At 41.5% G+C, this 24,502-nt stretch overlaps 1 protein-coding gene across 1 annotated transcript in view; it reads right to left on the bottom strand.

Moving 5' to 3' along the window:
• The window catches only part of GIPC2 (GIPC PDZ domain containing family member 2), a 70,809-nt gene that overhangs the window by 20,104 nt on the left and 26,203 nt on the right, over positions 1–24,502 (bottom strand). Inside the window, exon 3 of the mRNA XM_063427968.1 lies at positions 16,877–17,057. Coding sequence (XP_063284038.1) covers positions 16,877–17,057 — 181 coding nt within the window. The remainder of the gene's footprint in view (positions 1–16,876; positions 17,058–24,502) is intronic.

Below are 24,502 nucleotides of genomic sequence, written 5' to 3'. Positions count from 1 at the left end.
GACTTTGTTCCAAGGTGTACCGCTTGGGGTCGCTAGGGAACTGTCCCCAAAAACTGAAAAGCAAGTGCATTTGTAAACATGCTCATGCTGCATTCAGAGCACCAGGACCCTGCGGAGAGAGCAGGAACAGTGCCCCCTGCGAGCATATAACATTAAAACATTAAAACAAGAGAAACGAGAACACGCTGAGTTAGCCTGGTGCTGACTATATTTATCATTATGTGGTGCTAGCTGGCTTAAGTCCGGTTAGGTCTCATGTTGGATGGGCCCTTGAACTGACACATATAAAATTAAAATTAAAATTACTAAGTAGTTAGAAAAAAAACAGATGAGAAAAGAAAAAGGAAAAGGAGACACAGGCTCTGCTTTACGTAATGTGTGGTAGTGCCAGTCACAGTCAACCAATGCCGCTCAGCGGTCTTTTGCCTGGTTCCCGCTGCTCTGTTCTCCTGCCCCGGTATGTCCAGTCGCAGATTAGGGAGGGTAGGTTGTTACCAGTGTAAGTCCCAGGTAGGAGGTTGTGCTGGTCTGTAGTCAGGGATCCGGTTCGCCATGGCATGTGGAGTTCGATGTGAGGCTGGGGTCTGTATCTTGGCAGTTTTCCCCTCTGTGTTGCTGACGGCTTCACTGAGCTCAGTGTCTTGCGCGCTGGCAGAGTTCTTGCCACGGATGCGTGGTGTCGTGCCCTCTGGAGCTTGCGTGGGGCAGCGTAGAGTTTGGCGGTCGGACGGGAGCTAGCCAGTAGTGCCCTCCTGCTCCGGGCCCGTTGCAGGGCCGGCACCTTGTGGCCACGGACTCGGGGGCTATTGAAGGCCGAGTCCTTCCCTTTCAGGGTAAGTCTGGAGATCCTGGGGTTGGTGGTGTGCCTGCGTGGCCGATGCTCCGGGGTTGAACCCCTGGTGGCCCTGGGCCCAGATGGGCTGGTGTGGAGTGTCTTGGGGTGTGGTCGCACGGCTTCGCCCGAGGGCAGCCTGGTCCCACTCCGGTCGGTGTCGCCATGTTGGCCCTCCACACTTCCGCTCACTAATAGCTGGGGTCGCTCTGCCTTATGTCGGGCCGCGATCTTAGCCCAGAAGGCCTCAAACAGCTTGTCTAGGCGGGTATTAAGGGAATCGAGTGTGATGGGGCTTTGTAGTGGAGGCCCAGTTTGCCCACGAGGTTGCTTGTCCGCCATTTTGATATCGTGGACTGCTTGTAAGTTTGGTGCTGTTAGTGTCCTCTGGGTCTTGCCAGTCGAGTCGTTTAGGACCGGGATAACCCCCACCGGTCTGAAGGGGGGGGGTAGTCGTTTGCTGCGGGTGCTGCTTACGGTTATGGGCTGGGAGAGCGGCCGCCTCTCCGTTGCCCTGCTTAGTATAGGCCCCAGGCCTCAGCTCGGTCATTCCTGCGTTTTTTCCGGGCATGTGTGGTATCCCCTTGTTCGCCAGTGTTTGCAGAGTAAAAAGCGGTGAGTGGGGAGTCAGGTTTGTTGAATTTGCCCCCGATTTTAGCAAGTAATTTGCCCGAGGCCTGGGAGCTCTCGTTTCATGCAACTGCACTGCTTCCCAGTCAGGCCACGCCAAAAACATGCATGTTTTAATTATGAATTTTTGTAATTTGGGTATATCTTTAAAAAAAGCTTGCACAAGCTGCAGCTCCCTTGTCTGCAGCATTTGCTAGCACTCCTCTTCTTACCCAGCCCAGACTTTCTGTGGCTGTCCAATCACATTCTTCCCAATACTGCTCAATGAGAAATCTTATTACGGCAAGTGCTCAGGGCACTTGATTTTAGCTCCACCAAGTTAAGCAGCCAGGAAGTAACAGAACCTTCCAGCTAGGTGTAACAAGATTAATTTGTAAAAGTGCCAATTTCTTTTGAAATCTGCACGTTTTGTAAAATGACAAAAAGAAGACACTCCACAAATTAAGCACTTTTAGGGGTCCCTTTAATTGTCTGCAATTAAAGGGAAAGTGTAATTTTTCTAGAAAACTCGCCACTGAACAAAACATTGAAAATCACCTGTAATTTTCCCTTTCCTTTAAAATTTTAATTAAACAGTCAGCAAATCACATCAGAATTTGGCTCAGTCCAGTTAAAGGACCACTATAGGCACCCAGACCACTTCAGCTTAATGAAGTGGTCTGGGTGCCAGGCCCTTTTAGGTTTAACCCTGCCTGCTGTAAACAGCAGTTTTCAGTCCTATGGACTGACTGAATGGGCGCGCGGCTCTTGCCGCGCATGCGCATTCAGCGGAAGAGGGTGGAGAGTCCCCAGCGCCGAGGGAGCCCCGCGCTGGAGAAAGGTAAGCCTTTAACCCCTCCTCTCCCTAGAGCCCGGCGGAAGTGGGACCTTGAGGGTGGGGAGGACCTAGTAACACTATAGTGCCAGGAAAACGAGTTTGTTTTCCTGACACTATAGTGCTCCTTTAAAGCCAGGGTGTACATTGCAAGTGAGGAGGATAAAAAGAAACATTGTTTCATTTCTCCTCTTCTCTGTATGGATTCTCTTTGCTGATTGTCAGGTGCAAAGGACAGATCTTATAGCAATGATTGACAGAGTTGCAGCATAAAGATGTGTGGATTACTACATTTTGCTATATTTTTTTTTTTTCACATCTCACGAACATATATTTAAGTACAGGGGATAAATAAACATAACACAAAAAATCCTGTGGAATGACAGTTCCCCTTTAAATACTATGATGTTAGGCTCTGGATATATGTTGGGAATATCAAACTAGCAGATAGATTAAAAATAGGATAAAATTTTTTATCCAAAATCAAGTGTCTCCCAAGCATTGGAATATTTTGAAAATGAAGCAAACATTGCCCGCTAAGCCCTAGTCATTTCTAAGCGATTACGTACATTCTGTAAACACGCATTATGAGTTACACACTGTGACATGTAATCAAAATGTTATTTATCTGAACAAAGGACCAGAGCTGTTTATCAATTATCCAGAGATTATTGAACGGGCGGTTTGAGTTTACTGTGTAGCATGCCAAACTTGCTTGTCAAGCCTACAGCGCTGCATTATGTCAGTAGCCACACGGATAATATTTCAGTGAAATATATATATATATTTAAAAAAAACTTCCCCTGTGATCACATTCCACAGTCATCACAAATAATATATTCAAACCTGCAAATTATGCTAAATATTTAGGTAAGGGAGGACACTGAAATCTGAAATAACCGATGTGCGCCTGGATTATACAATCCGGTGGCCTGTACTTTGTCTCCAAGATCCAAGCTTTTTTGTGTGTGTGTGTTTCAAATGCCAGAGGCATAGCTTGTTGTTAAAAACCCATAAGTGCAATTGACAGGCCAGGAACCTAGCCCAATTTTTATGATACACATGTACATAACGCACTAACCGTACGATGAGACAAGAAATATTTACGCTGAGAAACATGGCTTATAAAGGAAGACATACCGGTATATATGACGAGACAAACACATGTTATCTGTTTAACTACCATTAGAATACAGAGACTTTCTGTAACTTCATGGCTTACCAGAATTTGTAACATTTAATCATCTCTATATTTGTCTGTTTTACAAATATTTTCTCACATTACACCACCAATGACGAGACATTAATTCGAACCCTAGAGAGTAGCCTGTGGGTGTGGGCAGCATTGAGGTGGGATTCTCGGAAATTCTCATAGACGGTGGTCCTCACTATTACAGTAAGACTTATTGAAGACCGTTTAGATCTTCTCATTTGATGTTGTTATTGAATCAACCTTTGATCTATCCGTGACCTAATGTTACACAAAAGCTAAAGGTTGTGTTAGAGCAGGTATTGCTGATCAATTAAAAATAATAATAATAAAAGGATCTGGTCCGAAAACACTTCTAGTTTAGAGAACGTTTACCTTTCTTGCAGATGCAACTCTACTTCTGCCTCTCGTAAATCAAATGGACACTTTGTTTCTGGCCATATTAATTATAGCCAAGTTTTCAATGAGGTGTCCAGATTAGACTGAGCTCTCTCTCTCTGTCCTCCCCGGGAAGAGAAGAGCTGCAAACTGCAGCTCTGTCAATTGGTTAACAATTTAGGGATCAACCGATATTGATTTTTTAATATCCGATAATCTGTGAACTTTCAGGCCGATAGCCGAAAACTTGCCGATATTCTGTACATTTACAATTTCTGTACATTTACCAAACTATTTCATAAGGTAAATGCACAAAATATACATGCCACATGTAGTGGATGCAGAGTGTTTAGACAGGGGAGCTGTGTGTGTTTGTCTGGCGAATGCAGTGTGTATTTGTGCGGTGTGTGTATATAGTGAATGCAGAGTGTGTGTATTTGTGTAGTGTGTGTATAGTGAATTTAGTGTGTGGTGTGTGTAAAGTGAATGTAGTGTGCGTAAAGTGAATGCAGTGTGTGTTTAGTGTGCGTATAGTGAATGCAGTGTGTGTAGTGTGTGTAAAGTGAATGCAGTGTGTGTGTAGTGTGCGTAAAGTGAATGCTGTGTTTGTAGTGTGTGTATAGTGAATACAGTGTGTTTGTGTAGTGTGTGTATATAATGAATGTAGTGTGTGTGTGTGTGTAGTGTGCATATATAATGAATGCAGTGGGTGTGTGTTTGTGTAGTGTGTGTGTATAATGCAGAGTGTCTGTGTGTTTGTATAGTTGTGTATATAATGAATGCAGAGTGTGTGTTTGTGTAGTGTGTGTATATAATGCAGAGTGTGTGTGTGCGTTTGTGTAGTGTGTATAATGCAGTGTCTGTGTGTTTGTATAGTTGTGTATATAATGAATGCAGAGTGTGTGTGTTTGTGTAGTGTGTGTATATAATGCAGAGTGTGTGTGTGTTTGTGTAGTGTGTGTGTATAATGCAGAGTGTGTGTGTTTGTGTAGTGTGTGTGTGTACAATGCAGAGTGTGTGTGTGTTTGTGTAGTGTGTGTGTATAATGCAGAGTGTGTGTGTGTGTGTTTGTGTAGTGTGTGTGTATAATGCAGTGTGTGTGTGTTTGTGTAGTGTGTGTGTGTACAATGCAGAGTGTGTGTGTGTTTGTGTAGTGTGTGTGTACAATGCAGAGTGTGTGTGTGTTTGTGTAGTGTGTGTGTATAATGCAGAGTGTGTGTGTGTTTCTGAAGGGATGTAATTTGTGTAAAATGTAATTTGTGTAAAATTATTTTCATTTTATTTTTAATATTTATAGGTTTTATTTATTTATTTTTTTTGTCCCCCTTCCCTGCTTGTTTCCTGGCCAGGGAGGGGGGCTATGACATTCCCTGGTGGTCCAGTGGCATTTGCTGAGCAGTGGGGCAGGCCAGCAAGTGCTTACTTACCTTTCCAGCAGCTCCCTACAGCTCCCTGTGTAAATCTCGCGGTCTGCGTGCCGTGCGGAGCGTTGCCATGGTAAACCGTGGCAACGCTCTGACGGCCGCGGGACTCACGCAATTTACACAGGGAGCTGTAGGGAGCTGCTGGGAATTAAGTAAGCACTTGCTGCAGGCCCCTCCCCCAGGACCGCCGGACTTGTAATGAGCCCGGTGGTCCTAGGAGGTATCATCGGAAATATCGGTATCTATATTGGCCGATACCGATATTGCCGAAAATACCGAATATCGGCAGATAATATCGGTAAAACCGATAATCGGTCGATCCCTAGTTAACATAGCATGATTCGCTCCTCCATTAACTCTCTGTGCATGCATATGACGTCATATTCAGGCCCCGGTCTCATTAAGTAGCGCACGAGGGCAGGGGAACAGAGCAGAGACAGCACAGGTCTCCCTCCGGCTGCCAGCACACCAGTTGTCTGTCCCGCCCTAGGTGCCGTGGCCCACTGGAAAATTTACCGGTATCACGGTGGGCCTGTCCTGCTCTGGTCTTGAGGTGTAGAACACTAGCTATCTTATATTGTTTGTTATTATAGTTTACAAAGTCTTCAGGCTTCAGTGCCACTACTTGTGCTTTGCGACAGGTCATTCTGTAATGATTTTTTAAAGAAAATAATTATTTTCTTAGTGTGTTTAATCCCGTGTGTGCCGGGAAAGTATGCATGCGCTGTGCTGTACACTGTGTGCAGTGTAGTATTTCTTAAAGTCACACACAATCATGTTACAGTAGTAGAAAATCTACAAAGCAGCCAACCATTTTTCAACACGAACATGTAGCAGCAGCAACTGGAGTGGTACCACTAATGCTAGCCCTTTTAGAACCCGCAAGAAGTGATTAAAGGGACACTCCACTGCCCAAATACAAAATAAATAAAAATCACTGTTTAGTAGATATATTCCATATAAAAACATGCATGCATTTAATTATGATTTTTTTTTCATTGGGGATATATCTGAAATCAGTTTGCAAAACCTGCAGTTCACTTGTCTGCTGCCTTTGCAAGCTCTCTCATTCTAACCCGCCCAGACTTTTTTTGTGGCTGTCCAATCATAGACTTCCCAAAACAGCTAAATGAAAAGTCTCTGAAAGGCAGGTAATATGGGCAATTGCTCTCTCTTGAGGTCAGCTACATTGAGACAGTGAAACCAGAAAGTAACATTACCTGTTGTCTGCTTGAAAGTAAAGAGGATGTAACCAGGTAAATTTATAAAAAATTTAAATTTCTATTCTAATCTGCACTTTTTGCAAAATGAAAAAAGAGCACAAACTCTTCACACATGAACCTTTTCAGCAAGCTAAAGTTGTTTGGGGGTCTGGAGTGACCCTTTAAGGAAGAGATCAGAGATCAGCAGAGTCTAGTTTATTGGTGCAATCAAAGACAACCTTTACTGAAGAGGTACAGCAGAGTGCCAAAGTAGTGTCCCCAATGTCTGGTCTTAAAGGTGATGATGATATTGCTCTTCCACCCACCATTGCAGGCATAGATTATTTATCTCTGGTCAATGGGGAACTTGAATCAGAGGAATTAAGAGTCTGGAGATAAACAGACCGCACTCCACTAGTTTGAACTCCAGCTAGTGTGCACTGCTCCTGCTGCACCTTCGCCATGGTGGCCATCTCTATCTGCTATTGTCGCCATATCCAATGGACCCAGTTGCAAATTCATCTGCTACCAGCTCCACAAGTAGCTCACCCACTGTTATTATTCTTCCTACCATTCACCACCAACAACACTGACACCTCTAATACCCACTGTTATTATTCTTCCTGCCATTCACCATCAACATTAATACCACTACTGCCACTATCCCCCTTGCCATTGGCAATGCAATACTCAACCAAGTACTAGTGTAGAGGCTCAGGTTAATAAAAATAATAATAAAATAAAAGTTCCTGTTGTCTAGCTTCTGCCAGAGTTACTTACACCAACGTTTTCCTGGCACTATAGTGCCCTGAGGGTGCCCCCACCCTCAGGGACCCCCTCCCACCGGGCTGGATGGAGAGGAAGGGGTTAAAATTACCTCTTTTTCCAGCGCCGGGCGGGGAGCTCTCCTCCTCCTGTCCGCCTCCTCTCCTCCTCTTCGTCAGAATGCGCATGCGCGGCAAGAGCCGCGCGCGCATTCAGCCAGTCTCATAGGAAAGCATTTACAATGCTTTCCTATGGACGCTGGCTTCTTCTCACTGTGATTTTCACAGTGAGAAGCACGCAAGCCCTCTAGCGGCTGTCAATGAGACAGCCACTAGAGGCTGGATTAACCCATTTATAAACATAGCAGTTTCTCTGAAACTGCTATGTTTATATAAAAAAGGGTTAACCCTAGCTGGACCAGGCACCCAGACCACTTCATTAAGCTGAAGTGGTATGGGTGCCCATAGTGGTCCTTTAATTCAGGAATTTAGAATTTTTTATTGATTTGTGATTTACTTTATGCATTCATTTCTTTTGAGAGACAGATTATTTTATTAGTAGTGTGCTTCAGTGCCACTGTTTGTGCTTTGCAAATTGCAGGTATCTTCCCTCAGTAATATTATATATAAACTACAGTGTGTGGTGGTTTACTGTACAAGTGAAGCATGTCTGCACTGTGTGGAAGGTTTATTTTTCTTTAATTTCTGTAGAAGAAAAAATGATTCTAATGTAATGGTTGTGACAGTGCTTGTAATGATTTCCATTGCCTTTCATTGATGTGGTATTGCTGTCCCTCACTGAGCATTGCAGCGTGGCTCCATCTGCTACCTCATAGACGCAGTTGGCATTCACTGATAGGGCACTCTTCCTTTCCACGCTGGAGGAAGGTCAATCACACTACAGACTGTATGTTTGAAAAGCTTTGTTCTTCTCTGAGTGAAAGGGGTGAGTGGGTCTTCTTGCTCATTACATTTTTCCTTAATTTTTCCTTTTTTTTTTTACTTGACATAACTCCTCCTGCTGAAGCAGCATCCCATTTATCAAAATACAGTTCATTGCACAAGTTTTACATTGCCTGGCTGCGTCTTGTGCTCTGGCTACGTCTGCAACCTCTGCAAATGCAGTTGGTATAAGCTGATCAGACACTGTTTTTTTTTCTACAATGAGGTACAGTCAGTCACTTTTTACTCATTAAAGGGACACTATAGTCACCAGAACAACTACAGCTTATTGTATTTGCTCTTGTGAGTAGAATCATCCCCTTCAGGCTTTTTGTTTACATTACAGCCTAGTGAAAACTCCACTGGCCACTCCTTAGATGGCTACTAGAGGTCCTTCCTGGGGCAGTGCTGCACAGTGAGCAGCACTGCTATTCAGTGTCTCCACCCTGGAGACACTGAACTTTCCTCAAACAGTTGCATTGATTCAATTCATCTCTATGAGGAGATGCTGATTGGCCAGGGCTGTGTTTGACTTGTACTGGTTCTGCCCCTGATCTGCCTCCTTGACAGTCTCAGCCAATCCTATGGGGAAGCATTGTGATTGGCTCAGACCAACACTTCTCATTATGTCAGTAGACAGAGGCAGTTCAGGAGGCAGACAGGGACATAGACAGCAGCTGCAGACTTGAATACAAGTAATATTTTACTATGTTTAGGTGGGCAAGAGAAGGCCAGGGGGGCTAGATGGTGGTTTAAATAGTATAGGGTCAGGAATACATATTTGTGTTCCTGACCCTATAGTGTTTCTTTAACCTGGACAAAGATCATACTACCCAAACTAAATTTTATTTTGGACAATGTGATTTGAGCAAACCAAATGTTTCCACCATGCACAAGTCTAGAATTCAGAGTCGATGCTGCCACGGGGGGTTTTCTTCAAACTATTTTCAAGACGTTTAACAAAACCCTGGGCTCCCGTAGCAACTAAAACTCAGCACTTCAACTGCCACACTTTTTTCGCTGTCACATTATCTATCGAACCTGCAGTTAAACATTTCCATCCAATTTTGGACAAATACTGCCAAAGTGGAGGGTAAAAGGTCAGACTTAAAAAGAACACTCCAAGGACCATAACAGTTATAGCTCACTGTAGTGGTTATGGTGCCAAGAGTGTTCTGGTGTCCCCCATTGTAAGAAGTCCAACTGTTTCTGAATGGTTCAACTTCTTACCTGGTATCTTACCTGGTATCGAAAAGCTCTCCTGAGTTAAGTCCTGCAGTGCAAATTTCAGCTAAATTAGTAAAAGGGACTTCCTAGGTACTATAACCACATTATCTCATTGAAGTGGTTATAGTGCCTGGAGTACCCTGGCCGTCACATGATGCTCTCAGCTATGGTGCCCATGAACCCATTAGCCCAAGCAGCACAAAGGAGCCGAGATGAGGGCGGCTGGACACCCTCATTCAGCGATGAAGCATTCAAAACACAGAATGGAGGGGTGGTGCCTGGGGACTCCAGACGGTACTACAGATACAAACAAGAGTTAATTTGGGTATGCATGGGTTAAACACAAGCAAAGTCACAAATTTACAAAGGAAATATTTTTTTTTGTACCAAAAATCTGCAAGCAACAGTCTCGGGTGCTACCTTGCCACAGTACACAAACATCTAAACTAAACACACAGCAGCATTGCAGGGAGTGTTTGTAGTTTCTCTACGCTTTGAAAATGCCAACGTTGATTTAATTAAACATAAATTTCATCCTGCAAATAAAACACGCAGAGGATTACTACAGTAGCAGAATGTTACCTTGTTCCCTTGCTGTTAAATTCTATTTATCAAAACATGCCCTTTATGTTCCCTGTTTAGTTTTTAATCCGACAAATACCCATTATTAAACACAGAATCTACAGCTAATTGGCAGATAAACGTTGTACTGTGTTTAGTTAGAAAACACGCACTTATATAATGTAAGGTTACAGCGCCATCTAGAGGAATTATCATTTTATATTAATAACTAGGAAATCGACATTTAGGTGAGCATATTAAAGCAGCATTGAATGGGGCAATGCAAAGTGGAGGGGGGAAATAAAGTTAATATAGTAATTTCTTTAAAAGAAGAACAAATGACAAATCCAGATTTAAAATGTTTGTATCAGCGTTCTGTTATATGTCTGCATATTATAATAAATAAAAATCATACTGTATATTTATTTATTTTGCTACTTTCTTAAATACAAGACAACTGGGAGGTAAAAACAATAGGGTCAAAGGATAAACAACCTTGTTATGGGCAGATCCAGAGCCTAAACTAGTCAGGAGGAATTCCATCAGATTTTGTATCAGTGTCGCAGATAAAAAAAAAGAAATGTTTACAATCTCAAATATACCTCCCACATATTATTATGGTGTGATACACAAAGTACATTAATATTACTATAGTAAAAATCAGCCTATAACATACCTATATAATATTGTAAAGGGCTGCTGAATAAGTTGAAGCTATATAAATGCCCAAAAAAACTAATAATAATAGTAATAATAATAATAATAAGGTGCACAGATTGGCAACTGCCTGCCATGTGCACATTAGGGTCAGTTGACCTTCCTTTGACTAGATCAGGGGTAGGCAACCTTTTAGCAGCAAGGTGCCGAAATAGGATTGTGATGTCCCGTAGCGTGCCAGTCCTATTTTATTACATTGAGGTGTGCATGTTACCGCATTCTGCTCGTGTTATTTATACTGCAGTTGCTTTGTATCGTCGTATTTGTGTGCTAATGTATTCTATATGTTCGTGAGTAGTTTGTCGACTGTGTATGGGGGCTGCTTGTGGAATTGTGTGTGTGTACGGATAAATCACATTGTGTGTTTGGTAGTGTGTGTATGTGTGGAGCTGTTTGGGGTATTGCATGTGAGAGACTGCATGTTGGGTTGTTTGCGTGTATGTGCATTGTCAGTGGTGTTGAGTTTGTGCAGATTGTGTTTTGTGTTTGTGTATGGAGGCTGCTTGTGGAATTGTGTGTGTGGATGGATATGTCACATTTTGTGTTTGGTAGCGTGTGTATGTGTGGGGCTGTTTGGGGTATTGCATGTGAGATGCTGCATGTGGGGTTGTGTGTGCATGTATGTGGATTGTCAGTGGTGTTGAGTTTGTGCTGATTGTGTTTTGTGTTTGTGTGTGGGCTGTTCGTATTATTTGTATGAGGGGAGGGTTATTCTGCAGCTCTGTGTATATCTAGCAGTGTGGGTGGCTTCCCTGGGTAGCAGTGGGGACCAGGCTGGCCATATACATGTCAAGGGCAGGAGCTGCGATAGCTGCCGAGGGCTGCTCTACTACAGTGTGGATTCCCATTCACAAGTGCTGGGAGGAAGTGATCTGAGATGCATAAATTGAGGATTGTCCTTCATCACCTTTTTGTGTTAGCGGATATCTGAAGTTTCACTGGGACTCCTGATAGGCCAGAGCCTGTTTGACTGTGGCAGCCTTGAGTGCCTTGAGTGCCGTGCATGGCACACGTGCCATAGGTTGCCTACCCCTGAACTAGATTATGTTGACAATGGCTATGTTGCCATTTAGTGGCTGAACGTGATGTCTTTATATGTAGAAGGAAATCATAGAAAATACAGAGTGTCCTCACACAAAGTGTCCTCACACAAGAACTTGCGAAGCACACGTGAACGAAGTCTAAAGAAACTGCTGTCTGAAACCTTGCTGTACCTGAACACAACGTGCTAATTGATATTCTCTCTTTCATCAATAAACTCACATATCAATAACTTTATGCTCATTATTTTACTTTTATCCTCAAACATAATGATCATTTGTACGGAGCCCCCGAAGTGACATTACCAAGTTGTTCTTTAAATTCCCTGGCACGCTGTACTTGTTTCAAATAATATATTTTTTTAATCACCTTAAGATTTTATTTTATTTTTTTAAAACCAAAAAAAGGGGAAGATTTGATTGACATGCTCCATATATATTATCTATATGTTTGTGATATTGTTAAGGTGAAGCAAAAAAAAATGACAATCTTCAACAAGTATGTTGTACTTAAGTTTTCTAGAAAGGTAAACCGACACTGTGTTTCAAAAGGATAGATGCACTATGGTTTTACAGCGAGTTTTCTAGGATGGATAGGGGGAAACAGGATGTGTTGAGGGGATGGTATAAGCGATTCTGTAATAGGAGGGGATATTTTAGATAGGGTTTTATAGTTGTGTGTTTGAAGGAATAAACAATATCATCTATTTTATGCTACAATCAGTCAGTTGTAATGAATAGAAAACAGAACTTCAGAATTTAGATCTAGATAGTTGAGAAAAAAAAAATCTCAAATTCAATACAATTTCGTGTTTAGTGATTAACCGCGCTCATGGCAGCTATTTGCAACCCATTCTATAATACATAACAGGTAGATCAATAATTACCTGCCATAAAAACTTGTGAATAAAGTATTTTTTTGAGATCGGTTAATCAACTACTAATCAACTAGTGACTATAACGAAAAACACAGCTAGACACACAATTTGTGGCTATTCTGCTCTCCTGTACAAATATCTGTTATAGAATTTCGTTTCAATAACAATGTATTATTAGAATGTTTTCATTGTGATTCTTTGCATCTGCTTACAGATTTGTTAGAATGCTGTAAAATGTATATCACATGGAACTGTATGTTTATCTTCCTTTGTTTAAAACAAATTAAGGTAGAATTGACACAGAGAGAAATGTAAAGGGACACCGTAGCCACTGTATCTGCTTCATCTCATTAAATTGGTTATAGTGTCTGGAGTCCTCTGCTACCATCATTTCTTTCAGCATTAAACAGTTTTTAATGTTTTAATTCTAAGCAAGAGTCCCCGACAGTCCATCCCCTCTGTGCTGCTTTGGCTAATAAGGAAGTATTAGCCTGAGCAGCAAGGGGCAGCTGTGATTGGCTGAGAGTGTCAGCTGACTGCTTTTAACCTGTCAGAGCTCCAACTGACGGTATGAATGGGTATGACAACAAGGAAGTGTGTAATCTCTGCCTTAGCTACACATACAGAAGGGGCCGGACTGTTGGTGGCCAGGGACTCTTATTTTGTGGCACACTGCACAAATATGGTGCAACACTGAATGGAGGGACAGTGCCAGGGGACTCCAGGCACTATAACCAATTCAAGGAGATGAAATGGTTATAGTGACTACAGTGTTCCGTTAAGTTTACTGAATTGTTTATGGTGGTATGAATCTATGGGGGTAGTACTCTGCTTTTTTATTAATCCATATTGGAGCATTTTGAGAGCCCCCTCTACTAATATTTTTCTGAGTTATCAAACGACCATTCTTCTAACCTGGGAAGAAATGATTGCACTTAAAGACATTGGGTTAGAAATTCCCAATTGGACACAGTCAGGATTATTCACTAAAATGAGAACTCAAAGTGAATTTCAAATTTAAGGTAAAATAGTCTAATTGGAATAATTTTCTTAGTAGGATATTCTTCCAGTTTGGCTACTTTGGCCCTAAAGGGACCCTTAAAGGACTTCAGGTTGCTGAAATGGTTTAAGTGTGAAGAGTGTGTTCATTTTTTCATTTTACAAAAAGTGTAGATTTCAATAGAAATTGGCACTTTTATAAATGAACCTTGTTACACCCCCCTGGCTTTGAAAAAGACAACCTGGTCCTGTTACTTCCTGGTTTGTTTTGCTCAGTTGAGCAAAACTCATGAGGCAGCAATTACCCAGAGCACCTGCCTTGCAAATACTTCTCATTAAGTGCATTGAAAAGTCTGTGATTGGACGGCCACAGAAAGTCTGGGCTGGGTTACAAGAGGAGGACTTGCAAAGGCAACAGATGAGAACTGCAGGTTTTGCAAGCTATTGTTAGATATATCCCCATGTTTTCATGTGGGGTATATCTAAAAAACAGTGTTTTCAAAAAAAAATTTGGGCAGTGGAGTTGCCCTTTAAATTTGAAATTCACTTTGAATTCTCAAGTTAGTGAATAACCCTGAGTGCTTCCCCATAGAGACCCACCTCCCTCGACTGTCCGTCATCCAGCTAGAAAATGCACTTCCTGGTTGGCAAAATCAGTTGTGTGACGTTTGCGAACATACAGCACACACAACGTGCTAACACCAGACACACTGGACAGCCTGGCCATGGCTGGCTAAATTACCCACACATTATCAAAGCTCCTGCTAACAGTCAATTGAATTTGCAAGCTGCCTCATATAGAAAACCATAAATCAATTCTGGTTTTGACCTTTGTTCTAACAAGTTGCGGTGGTCGGTGTTAAAACAATACCGGCCACTCTGTTGGAAACTGATGCAAGAATTTGCTTGTACTTGCTAGACTGCAACTCCTATCATGCTTGCTGAGATAATAGCCGAGGCAGGTAGGAGTTCAAATATACATCTGATTTAATGGCAGACATTTGCTCAACACCTAATGTGAAATATAACTCCAGTCAACCATATCCAGTGTTTGGCTGAACCAAATTATTTTACCTAAGTATTTTACTCCACAATAGCTTTATATTTATATCGGACAAACAAAAACGGATACTTAAAAACAGCCTTTGAACTAATAAAGTCATGAATTATGATTTCTTTTTTTTTTAATGATTTTACACAAATTCCTACAATCTCAATAAAATAGTTGTACCAATTTCAGTAAATGCGTATTTTTGCAACATTTCGTTAATTATACGCATTAAAATATTTTATGCATTTTTGGTGTTTTCCTTTACTGTCTAAACTGTAAAACAAAAACACTGCACGTAGAAACGCCGCGTTCGTCTGTGGAGTGCGTTGAGCAGCTCAAGTTTTTTTCATTGTTTTTGTAACCTTTGATCTTTTTTCTGTTCCTCCCCCTTTCCCTCCCGAGAGAGAAACTGACTCCATCTGCACTTATCCAGGGCACACTTTTCAGTATCTTCACGATCTGCTTTCCTGCTCAGGTTTCTCTTGGGATCACTTTACTAGCTACCTGTTCACCTAACCTATGCAGTCCTCTGAAACAACAGCAGTTACATTAACAAGCTCATCCACCAACGTAAGAATTCAAACTGAATTCAAAGTCAATTTCCAATATCAGGCCGAACGAAGCTGGACTAAAAGCATAGCTGATTTAGAGAATATTTCCATTTCGCTTATTTTGGCCTTAATTTTCAAATTCAGTTTGAATTCTCGCTTTAGTGAATAACTCTGCAAGACACCAATTTCTAGCGAATTAAGGAAAATTGTGCCTGAAAGTTCACGGCCAGCCTAGGGAAGGCCTTTACAGCTTTCAAAAATGTTAACAAACCTTGTGCAAGATTACAGATCCGCGTAGAAGGCTGCATTACAAACTCATGTGTAAAAACACAAAAACAAACAAGGAGTACATACAACTTACTATGTGTGGGTGTAAGAATTAAAAAAAATATATGCTCATTTCTTTACAAAGTTTCTCAAAACATGGCTTTCTAACCTGACATGATATAAATGTAAACAGTATTCAAACATAATTTCACATCAAATCTATTTTAAAAAATGTGTGTAATAAAAATTCTGTTGTCCTTTGTTTGCCCTGGGTGTAGAGCCTTCAGCCCTATGTCGCATCACACGTTATATTTCCATCCCATTTTAAATGGCCCTACATAGATCTCTTGCGTAGCAACCAGTTAATGATAACATTCTAATAATATCACTGAACGTTCTAAACCCAGGAGTGTATTCACAAACTGGTGAACTGAAAATCGAACTGGCTGAAAATCGATCCAGGCTGAACTAGTCAAACAGTGACTAAGGCTGTGCTAGAGAATGTTTCCAAATCGGCCTGCTTGCCTAAATGATGACAATTACCCCCAATTCAGAGTTTATTGAATAAACTTCACCCTAGCTGTATCTGAGAATAGTTTGATACTTTAATTAAAATAGAATTTATATGATGATTCCACAGCCAGATCAAGAACCACTGTGCCCTAAGAGGAATATGAATTTGGGGCCCTCTGTTGCTGTCAGATATCCCATTTCGATTTAACTCACAAGCTCCAAGACTCAGGGTACATGTCAACCATAGGAGATTTTGCACAAATATTAATTCTTATCATAATCATTTATATAATGAACATACAATTTTGCAAGAAAGTCAGACAGGTGCAAGAGGTAATACAACACAGGTAAACAAGTACAAATGATAGCAGGGAGAAGAGGGTAATGCAGATTTTGCCCAAATAAGTGCAATCTAGAGGAGTTCAGGTATAACATGGGTCCTCTAGAATGCCAGCACACATACACAGTGTAAAGGGAACTTATAACTACAAACGAAACATTAAGCCAAGTGCATCAATCTCAGGACCCACAGCTATTCACAGGCTACAAACTCCAAATTATTTGAATGTCCTAGGTTGGCAGAGAGTTATGAGCGTTATAGTCGAACAACTACTAGGGGCTGTCGTTTTACAACCCTATGTGAAAGCATCACGCACACACACACGGTGCTAAGAGATCCCACACACTTTACGGACAGAGGATACAATTGTCACAGAAGGTGCCGAGGAGGCTTGGGGAGTCGCAGCCTGCTGGGAGCTGATGGCGGAGGTCTGACGTGTGTTATTGGACAACGGGGTGGGGGGGACATTCCCTGGGTAGTCAGCAGTCATGATAAACCAATCTTTTACAAAAATAAAATTATAGATAAACACTTACCAAATGCTTTTAAAGGTTCTATTAACTTTAAGGTGAATGGTTTTCCCCTTTCCAATTCCTTCAGCATCTTGGCGACTTCAAAATGACGCGATCCTACAATAGACTTCCCATTGATTGATTCTATGTGATCGCCAACGTTAATTACTTTAACTTTGTCAATAGTGCTGTCTTCTTTAATTCGCTTTGGAGAAAAATGAACATGGTAATTAGACATTAAGCAAAACCAACAGCATAGTGAAATTAAAAGGCTCACAGAACTATTTCAGGGTTTTTCATTAAAGGGACACTAAAGTCACCAAAACAACTTTAGCTTAAAGAAGCCTTTTTGGTGTATAGGTTACGCCACTGCAGTCTCACTGCTCAATTCTCTGCCATTTAGGAGTTAAATCACTTTGTTTATGCAGCACTAGTCAACCCCCCTCCCTCCTGCATGTGACTCGTGCAGTCTTCCTAAACATTTCCTGTAAATAGTCATCTAATGTTTATACTTTATTAGTTCTGTTTAATTTAAAATTTCTTATCTCCTGCTCTGCTAATAGTTTACTAGACCATGCAGAAACCTCCTGTATGTAATTAAAGTTACATTTTAAGAGCAGGAGATAAAAACGTTTAAAGTAAATTACATCTGATTGAAAAGAAAATATTCAGTGTTCATGCAGGTTGTGCGAGTTACAGCCAGGAATGGTGTGGCTAGGGCTGCATAAACGGAAACAAAAGTGATTTAATACAACAAAACTGCTTCATTAGGCTAAAGTTGTTTTGATGACTACAGTGTCCCTTTAAATGGAGAAATGCCAGAAATTCAAAGTGAGTTTTGAAATTTTAGACCAAAATGGAAAAATTTACTTCGAATTCCCAGCAAGTCACGATTTAGTGAGTAATTATGTTTATATTCTCCTCATAGTTCAGGAATTCACCCAACACCCAAGACATGCCATGCATGTTTTATACTGACATTTACCCGCTGAACGGCACTTGAGCTGCGAGTAGATTACTGCCAAAGATATGTTTTTATTTACCTGAACAAAATATGAAGAACTGTGGACGCAAGTGATTGCTCCCTATTGATCACTTAGCGCTACAAGTAGTGTCCATTTATCACACCTGCCAAAATATCCATACATCACACCCACAGCACAGTCTGAGAAATAACTTGTCCAATTATCTTCACCGCAGGAGTTCAGAGCACAGCCAAAGATGTGACAAGCATATGGTGACCCCGCATCCAGTTTAATTATCATCGCTAATAAGTAATATTTCAAGGCCATGTCAGGTAATATAAAGATTGCAGAATTTCTATTTAGATATTTAAGGGCAACTAATATCTAATATCTAAAGTTAACCTGCAACAACTAGTACAAGTTGCTGTGATTTGAATGACAATTTGCATAATATATATATTTAACTATACATTAATTTAACATTCTCTACCTGTACTGCTTTACCGTCGGCATGCCATTACAGTACAGGCCAGTGACGTGGAGATGTACTCACCTGCTTCTTTCACACACAGCGTAGATTCTTGGAGTGGATGGATCAAATGTACACGCAGCCTGGCCACCCCCCACATAACTGTGACCTGGTGACAACTTGTAAAGTGCCTACACATACCACTCATTCTGAGATGTAAAAAGCAGTATTTGGGGGACTTTGGGTTAACAGTATTTGGGGGAAGATTAGAAAGCTGAGCATACAGCTGTTCCATCAACTCTAAGGATCCAGGCTGAGTGTAGAGGAAAAGAACAGGTAAGTATTCTTTTAATCTACACACTTGCACCGTGCTTACCTTGAATTACCTACTCGAATGTAAGCCTGTCATGAGCACGATTTGCATGAGCATGGTTCACTTTAAGGTTTACAGTCCTAAGCTAGGATTTATTATGAGCCACTGGATAATGGACAGTGTAGTCACCCTAATCAAGAAGGGTCATTAATCAAGTGCCTCAGGTTTAACAGCGACACAAAAGTCCACTGTCTTGCGGTTAGTAGGGAAAATTGTTTATTTAGCTGTATGTTTGTTTATGAAGCTAGGGTTTTATTTTTAAGTATTCTTGTGTATTTAACTTAAGATTTGAAATATGGACATGGCTTAGGTATCTCAGTAGTGGTCCTTCTAAGGGCCTAGAATTAAGTCATTGCTCTTTGGGGGTGAAAACGTAACAAGCCCCAAATGTAACCCAATAACTTTCTATCTGATAGATCCTCTGGTTGTTCATTATTATATAAAGGAGAAGTTCCAGGCTCCAAGAATGTATCCAATGGAAAATCATGCAATAAATCATACTATGTGTCTTGCATCATCCACAGGCGGTTGGGAAACAGTAAACAAATTTAATGTGTAATATGAGCCTCCATATCTTGCCATAAAATCAGTATCTCCCTGGACTGAAAAGGAAGGGAGGGCATGACTGCAGGCCAGCAGTAAGGGGGGAGGGGGGGGGGGGCTATATTGGATACTTTGTTGCAATATTAAATATAAAGCAGTGCAGAGGAGGGGTCATATCAGTTTCTCAGTAAAGTGAGGAGTGAGAACTTACTAATTTCCCACCCACCCTCCCTATAGTGTTTTGACTGTGTATTGCGCTTATTCTGGTCTGTTTCTTGGTTCTGGTTTGTTCTTTCTTCTCGTTGTCACAGCTGCAGCGGTGTTCCTGGCCAGCGCATTGGAAATTGAAAGAAATTGATGAGTCAACTTGGGGAGTCGCAGCCTGCCGAGGGCTGATGGCGGTAGGCAGGCTATGAACTCATGGACAAAGAAGTGGTATCTGCCTGTTAGGAGAAGTCTCTCAACAGCTGGCAGTTGGATGGAAAGCTGGTCTGTGTCAAAATTTAATAAAGCTGTGGCCGTTGCCCTTAGCCATAACTATTGTGTGGTGTTATTATTTACGGAGGGCAACGGGAGGTGGGTTTTTTTCTGGATCAGCGGTCAAGTAAGTCCCCTGCCATTTTAGTTCTACTCTCTTGCCTTCTAAAGACTAGCCAATAGTGGTCAGAGGTCTACTCGTTTTTTTGCTGTGCCCATAAGCTTAAAGGTATTTTATTATTATTATTATTATTGCCATTTATATAGCGCCAACAGATTCCGTAGCGCTTTACAATATTTTGAGAGGGGGGATGTAACAATAAATAGGACAATTACAAGAAAACGTACAAGGACAATAGGCTGAAGAGGACCCTGCTCAAATGAGCTTACAGTCTATAGGAGGTGGGGTATTAGAAACATTAGGATAGGAAATATCAAGTAGGAGTGAAGCAGAGCTGGAGGAGAGAGCAAAGCACTGTCCCATAGGAGAGAGCAAGAGACAGGTATGTAAGGGAGAGATTACTCTGGGAGGCCATACGCTTTCCTGAAGAGATGGGTTTTAAGGCCCTTCTTAAATGATTGAAGACTAGGGGAGAGTCTGATGGCAGTAGGCGAGCAGCGGTCAGGAGGTGGTCGCGGGAACAGCGGAGGGTACGAGGAGGGGCATACTTCTGGATCAGTGAAGAGATATAAGAGGGGCTGGAATTGTTCAGTGCTTTGAATGTATGGGTTAGCACTTTGAATTGACTCCTATAGGATACAGGGAGCCAATGTAAGGACTGGCAGAGGGGTGAGGTGTGAGAGGACCGACTGGAGAGGAAAATCAGTCTAGCTGCAGCATTCATTACAGACTGTAGAGGGGCAATACGGCTTTTGGGGAGACCAATCAGGAGAGGGTTACAGTAATCCATGCGGGAAATTACTAGAGCATGGACAAGCTCCTTGGTAGCATCTTGCGTAAGAAAGGGGCGGATGCGGGCTATGTTTTTGAGTTGGAACCTACAGGACTTGGCAACAAACTTGATGTGAGACTCAAAGGTGAGACCAGAGTTAAGTATGACGCCAAGACAGCGCGCTTGTAGGGATGGACTTATGTGGATATCACTGACTTGAAGGGAGAGCGAGAGAGGAGGATCAGTATTAGGAGGAGGAAAGACAAGGAGTTCAGTTTTAGAGAGGTTAAGTTTGAGAAAGCGTGACGACATCCAGTCAGAGATGGAAGAGAGGCAAGCAGTAACACGTTGCAAAACGGCAGGGGAGAGGTCCGGTGAGGAGAGGTATATCTGAGTGTCATCAGCGTACAGGTGGTAGTTGAATCCAAAAGAGGCAATACGTTTTCCAAGAAAGGCAGTATAAAGAGAAAATAGAAGGGGACCAAGGACAGAGCCTTGGGGAACTCCAACCGAGACAGGGCGAGGGGAGGAGGTATCCTTGGGAAAGGAGACACTAAATGAGCGTTGGGAGAGATAGGAGGAAAACCAAGAGAGGACAGAGTCACAGAGACCGAGTGATTGAAGAGATTCAAGGAGGAGAGCATGATCAACTGTGTCAAAGGCAGCAGAGAGGTCAAGGAGAATTAATATGGAGTAGTGACCTTTGGATTTAGCGGAGATTAGGTCATTAGTCACTTTGATAAGATCGGTCTCAGTAGAGTGGAGAGGGCGGAAGCCAGACTGAAGAGGGTCAAGGAGAGAGTTGGAATTAAGGAAGTGAGACACACGGATAAAGACAAGTCTTTCCAAAAGCTTTGATGAGTAAGGGAGCAGGGATATGGGACGATAGTTAGAGGGGGAGGACGGGTCAAGAGATGTTTTTTTCAGGATAGGTATTACAGTATATATATATATATGAGTCGCTGTAGTCTCCAATTGTCCAAGGACAAGGGTACTTTGCGATATTTTGCTATAGCCAATGCTATAATATTATACACGGTTATAAACAATTCTAGAATGATTCTATGTTGATATGAATGTGGCACATTTATAGCTGTAACACTGTAAAATACATTTTTTAATTTGTTAAACCTAGCAGAGTAAAGTTGTAAATTTAAAAAAAAAAACTTATTGTGGATAAACTGTTACAAAAGATTAGCTGGAGAAATTTGCTTTTTAGTCTATAGTTTGTAGTTTGTTCTAGTCAGTACTGCTGGCTGTTTAACAAATAGTCCCCTTACACAATTCTCCTTAAAAATTAAATTCCCTGCAACCACAATAGGATGCCGTGATCTCTGAGCAGAGTGTAAGAGTCTTGCAATAACCGGATTATTTACTAAATTGAGAAATCAAAGTGCATTTAAAGTGCACTTAAGTTTCAAGCCAAAGTTTACAGGCAAACTGAAATCATGGGACACTTCCAATTCGGCTATTTAGACCTTCATTGTGAATCTGACTTTGGAATTACTTTATATTCTTCTTTTAGTGCATAACACTAGCTCACATTGAACGATCATTGATGGAACTCAGGTCTAAATATTATTAATATTCACTATGGAGAGTAATCCTGTCTTCTTGGTACATCCACAGTTTCCGTGTCTCCATGCAATAAACACATGTTTACAACTACGAACATATTGCCCTGCTATGATTGCTCATTAATAACTCATGGAGCCATGCAGGAGGTGCCTGGAATATCTTTAATCACAGAGGCAAGTGATTGAGCCTAGCTGCTGCCTCTCCACAGTAAATCTAGACCTCGCTTTGTTATTCTTTAGCAATGACAGATCGTTCGGCATCTAAAGACCGTTAACAGACATATCTGTTCAACCTACCTGCTTATCCATTAACTCACCCCTTACAGAGATCAGATTTTATAGTCACCCAGTAATCAGTTTTCACAGTATTCCAGTAATGTTCTGGACGTTTTTATTTGTAGAACACTAGCAGTTAGGCTTCCTAGATTGCTCAGTTGCCATACCACCCCCTCCCCCACCCCCTCTTAGTAAACCATTTAAAAATAAACCTACCCCTTTTTGACACATTGAAAATGCAGAATTAACACTGCATTAAAAAGTTAGTTTTGATTGGTTGAGGGTGTCCGGGGCAGTTTGCATTAATCATTTAGTCAAGTTTAAAGGGACACTGTATGCACTATAATCATTTCATCTCATTCAATTGGTTATAGTGCCTGGAGTCCCCTGGTGCGGTCTCTCTATTGAGTGTTTAATCGTTTTGAACAGTTTAACACTAAATAAGAGTCACTGGCCACTCACAGCCGCCAGGTATGTGAGTGACCATCTGATTTATGGCTTCTAGCCATATCGATTCAAACCAACAATAGGTACTGTGATGGGCTGAAGGAGGTCAGCTGACACGCTCAGCCAATCACAACTGCCTGGTGCTACTCAGACCTATGCTTAGCCAAAACATAAGATAAGGGAGGGGGCTGCTGGGGAATCTTGTTTAGTATCAAAACATTAAAAATGGTTTAATCGTACATGGAAGGATGGCACCATAGGACTGCAGATATTATAAGCACTTCAATGAAATTCATTATTTTTTCTTTTTATTGACTTCAACAGTCAAGAGGGCTGAAAACTAATTTCAAGAAACTAACATATACCCCTCAAAAACTATCAAGGTTTAGGCCCAGAGGACCTCTTTTTAAGTTGCTAGCATATACATGGCTTCCTGTAGGTAGTGATTTTCACAGTGCTAGCCACAGTTTTGGAAATGCTCGTGGTGAGAAGTTATTGGACTGGCTGTTGATAAGCTTCAACCTGTGATGATATTGTACAGCCTGTAAAAATCACCATTTTGTATTTTTTTCATTAAAAGCTTACTCCATTCACTACAACTTCCTAAGTGATTTTGAAGTGGTCATGGTACAAGGAGTAAGTCATACGGAAACATACTGCACATACAGAGATATTCAAAGATTCCATCTCCGGCAGCATCATTAGCCTGCCCCAAAAAGAGTGCCTGTCAAAACTGTGCATAAAATACATCCAATGACGGTATAGCTTCCCCTCCTTGTTGCCCTAAGAGAGTGAGTGCTTTTGGTTTGTTCCCAGTCCTGTGCCAGCAAGGGCCACTCCAATAAAAAAAACAAAAACAAAAAAAAAACAGTGCTTTATTAAAACACTTTTTTTGTTGGATTAACCCTTAAACCCCTCTTTCGTGGCATAATGATCTCAAGATCATGTGATTAATGACATCAACAAAAGCATTATTCCAAACAAAAACCAGTGTTTTCTGTGTTGGCCTGCCATGAGAACAGGAGAGGATAGGATTTAAACTTACCTTGTTTCCTTCACCAAGGCCAAATTCTCTCCTCAGCCCGATCCTCTTTAGTCCCTTTCCCTGTAGAAGGAGGAAGTCAGGGACGGTGGACAGACGGGAGAACACAGAAGAGGAGGTGTGCCACCATTGGCTGTCTGGCACCAAAATGCTGTGCGTGTTGGCATCAGACGCCAGTTTCGCACAGAAATGATATTAGTTCAAGGCTGGCTAATGATGCACCAATGATGCTGCTGGAGGTCTAGTTAGGTCTAGTTAGATCTAAGACAGCAGAAGAGATAATCTCTGTATGTGCGGCATTTCAAAGCGAAACACTGCATGTACCGACTCAAGGCACCATGACCACTTGTACTTCAAACTGCAGTGATAGTTGTACAGGAGCTTATTTTTCCAACATTTTTCAAGTTTGTATATAATTTATTCCTATGATAAATAAATTCATTGCCTTGTGGAGTGGGTCAGTTAAAGTGAACAACCAATGGTGGTAAATTGAAAACCAGACAATAAACTTAAGACAGAATTTACAAAATGTAGGCCACCCTTGAAGAAAACAGCCTAGATGGAGAATATTTCTAATGAAATCATTTG

The sequence above is a fragment of the Pelobates fuscus genome, chromosome 7, assembly GCF_036172605.1.
Source record: "Pelobates fuscus isolate aPelFus1 chromosome 7, aPelFus1.pri, whole genome shotgun sequence".
NCBI classification, from domain to species: Eukaryota; Metazoa; Chordata; class Amphibia; order Anura; family Pelobatidae; genus Pelobates; species Pelobates fuscus.
The sequence above is the reverse complement of the archived record's forward strand: the minus strand, read 5'-3'. Positions and strand labels throughout refer to the sequence as shown.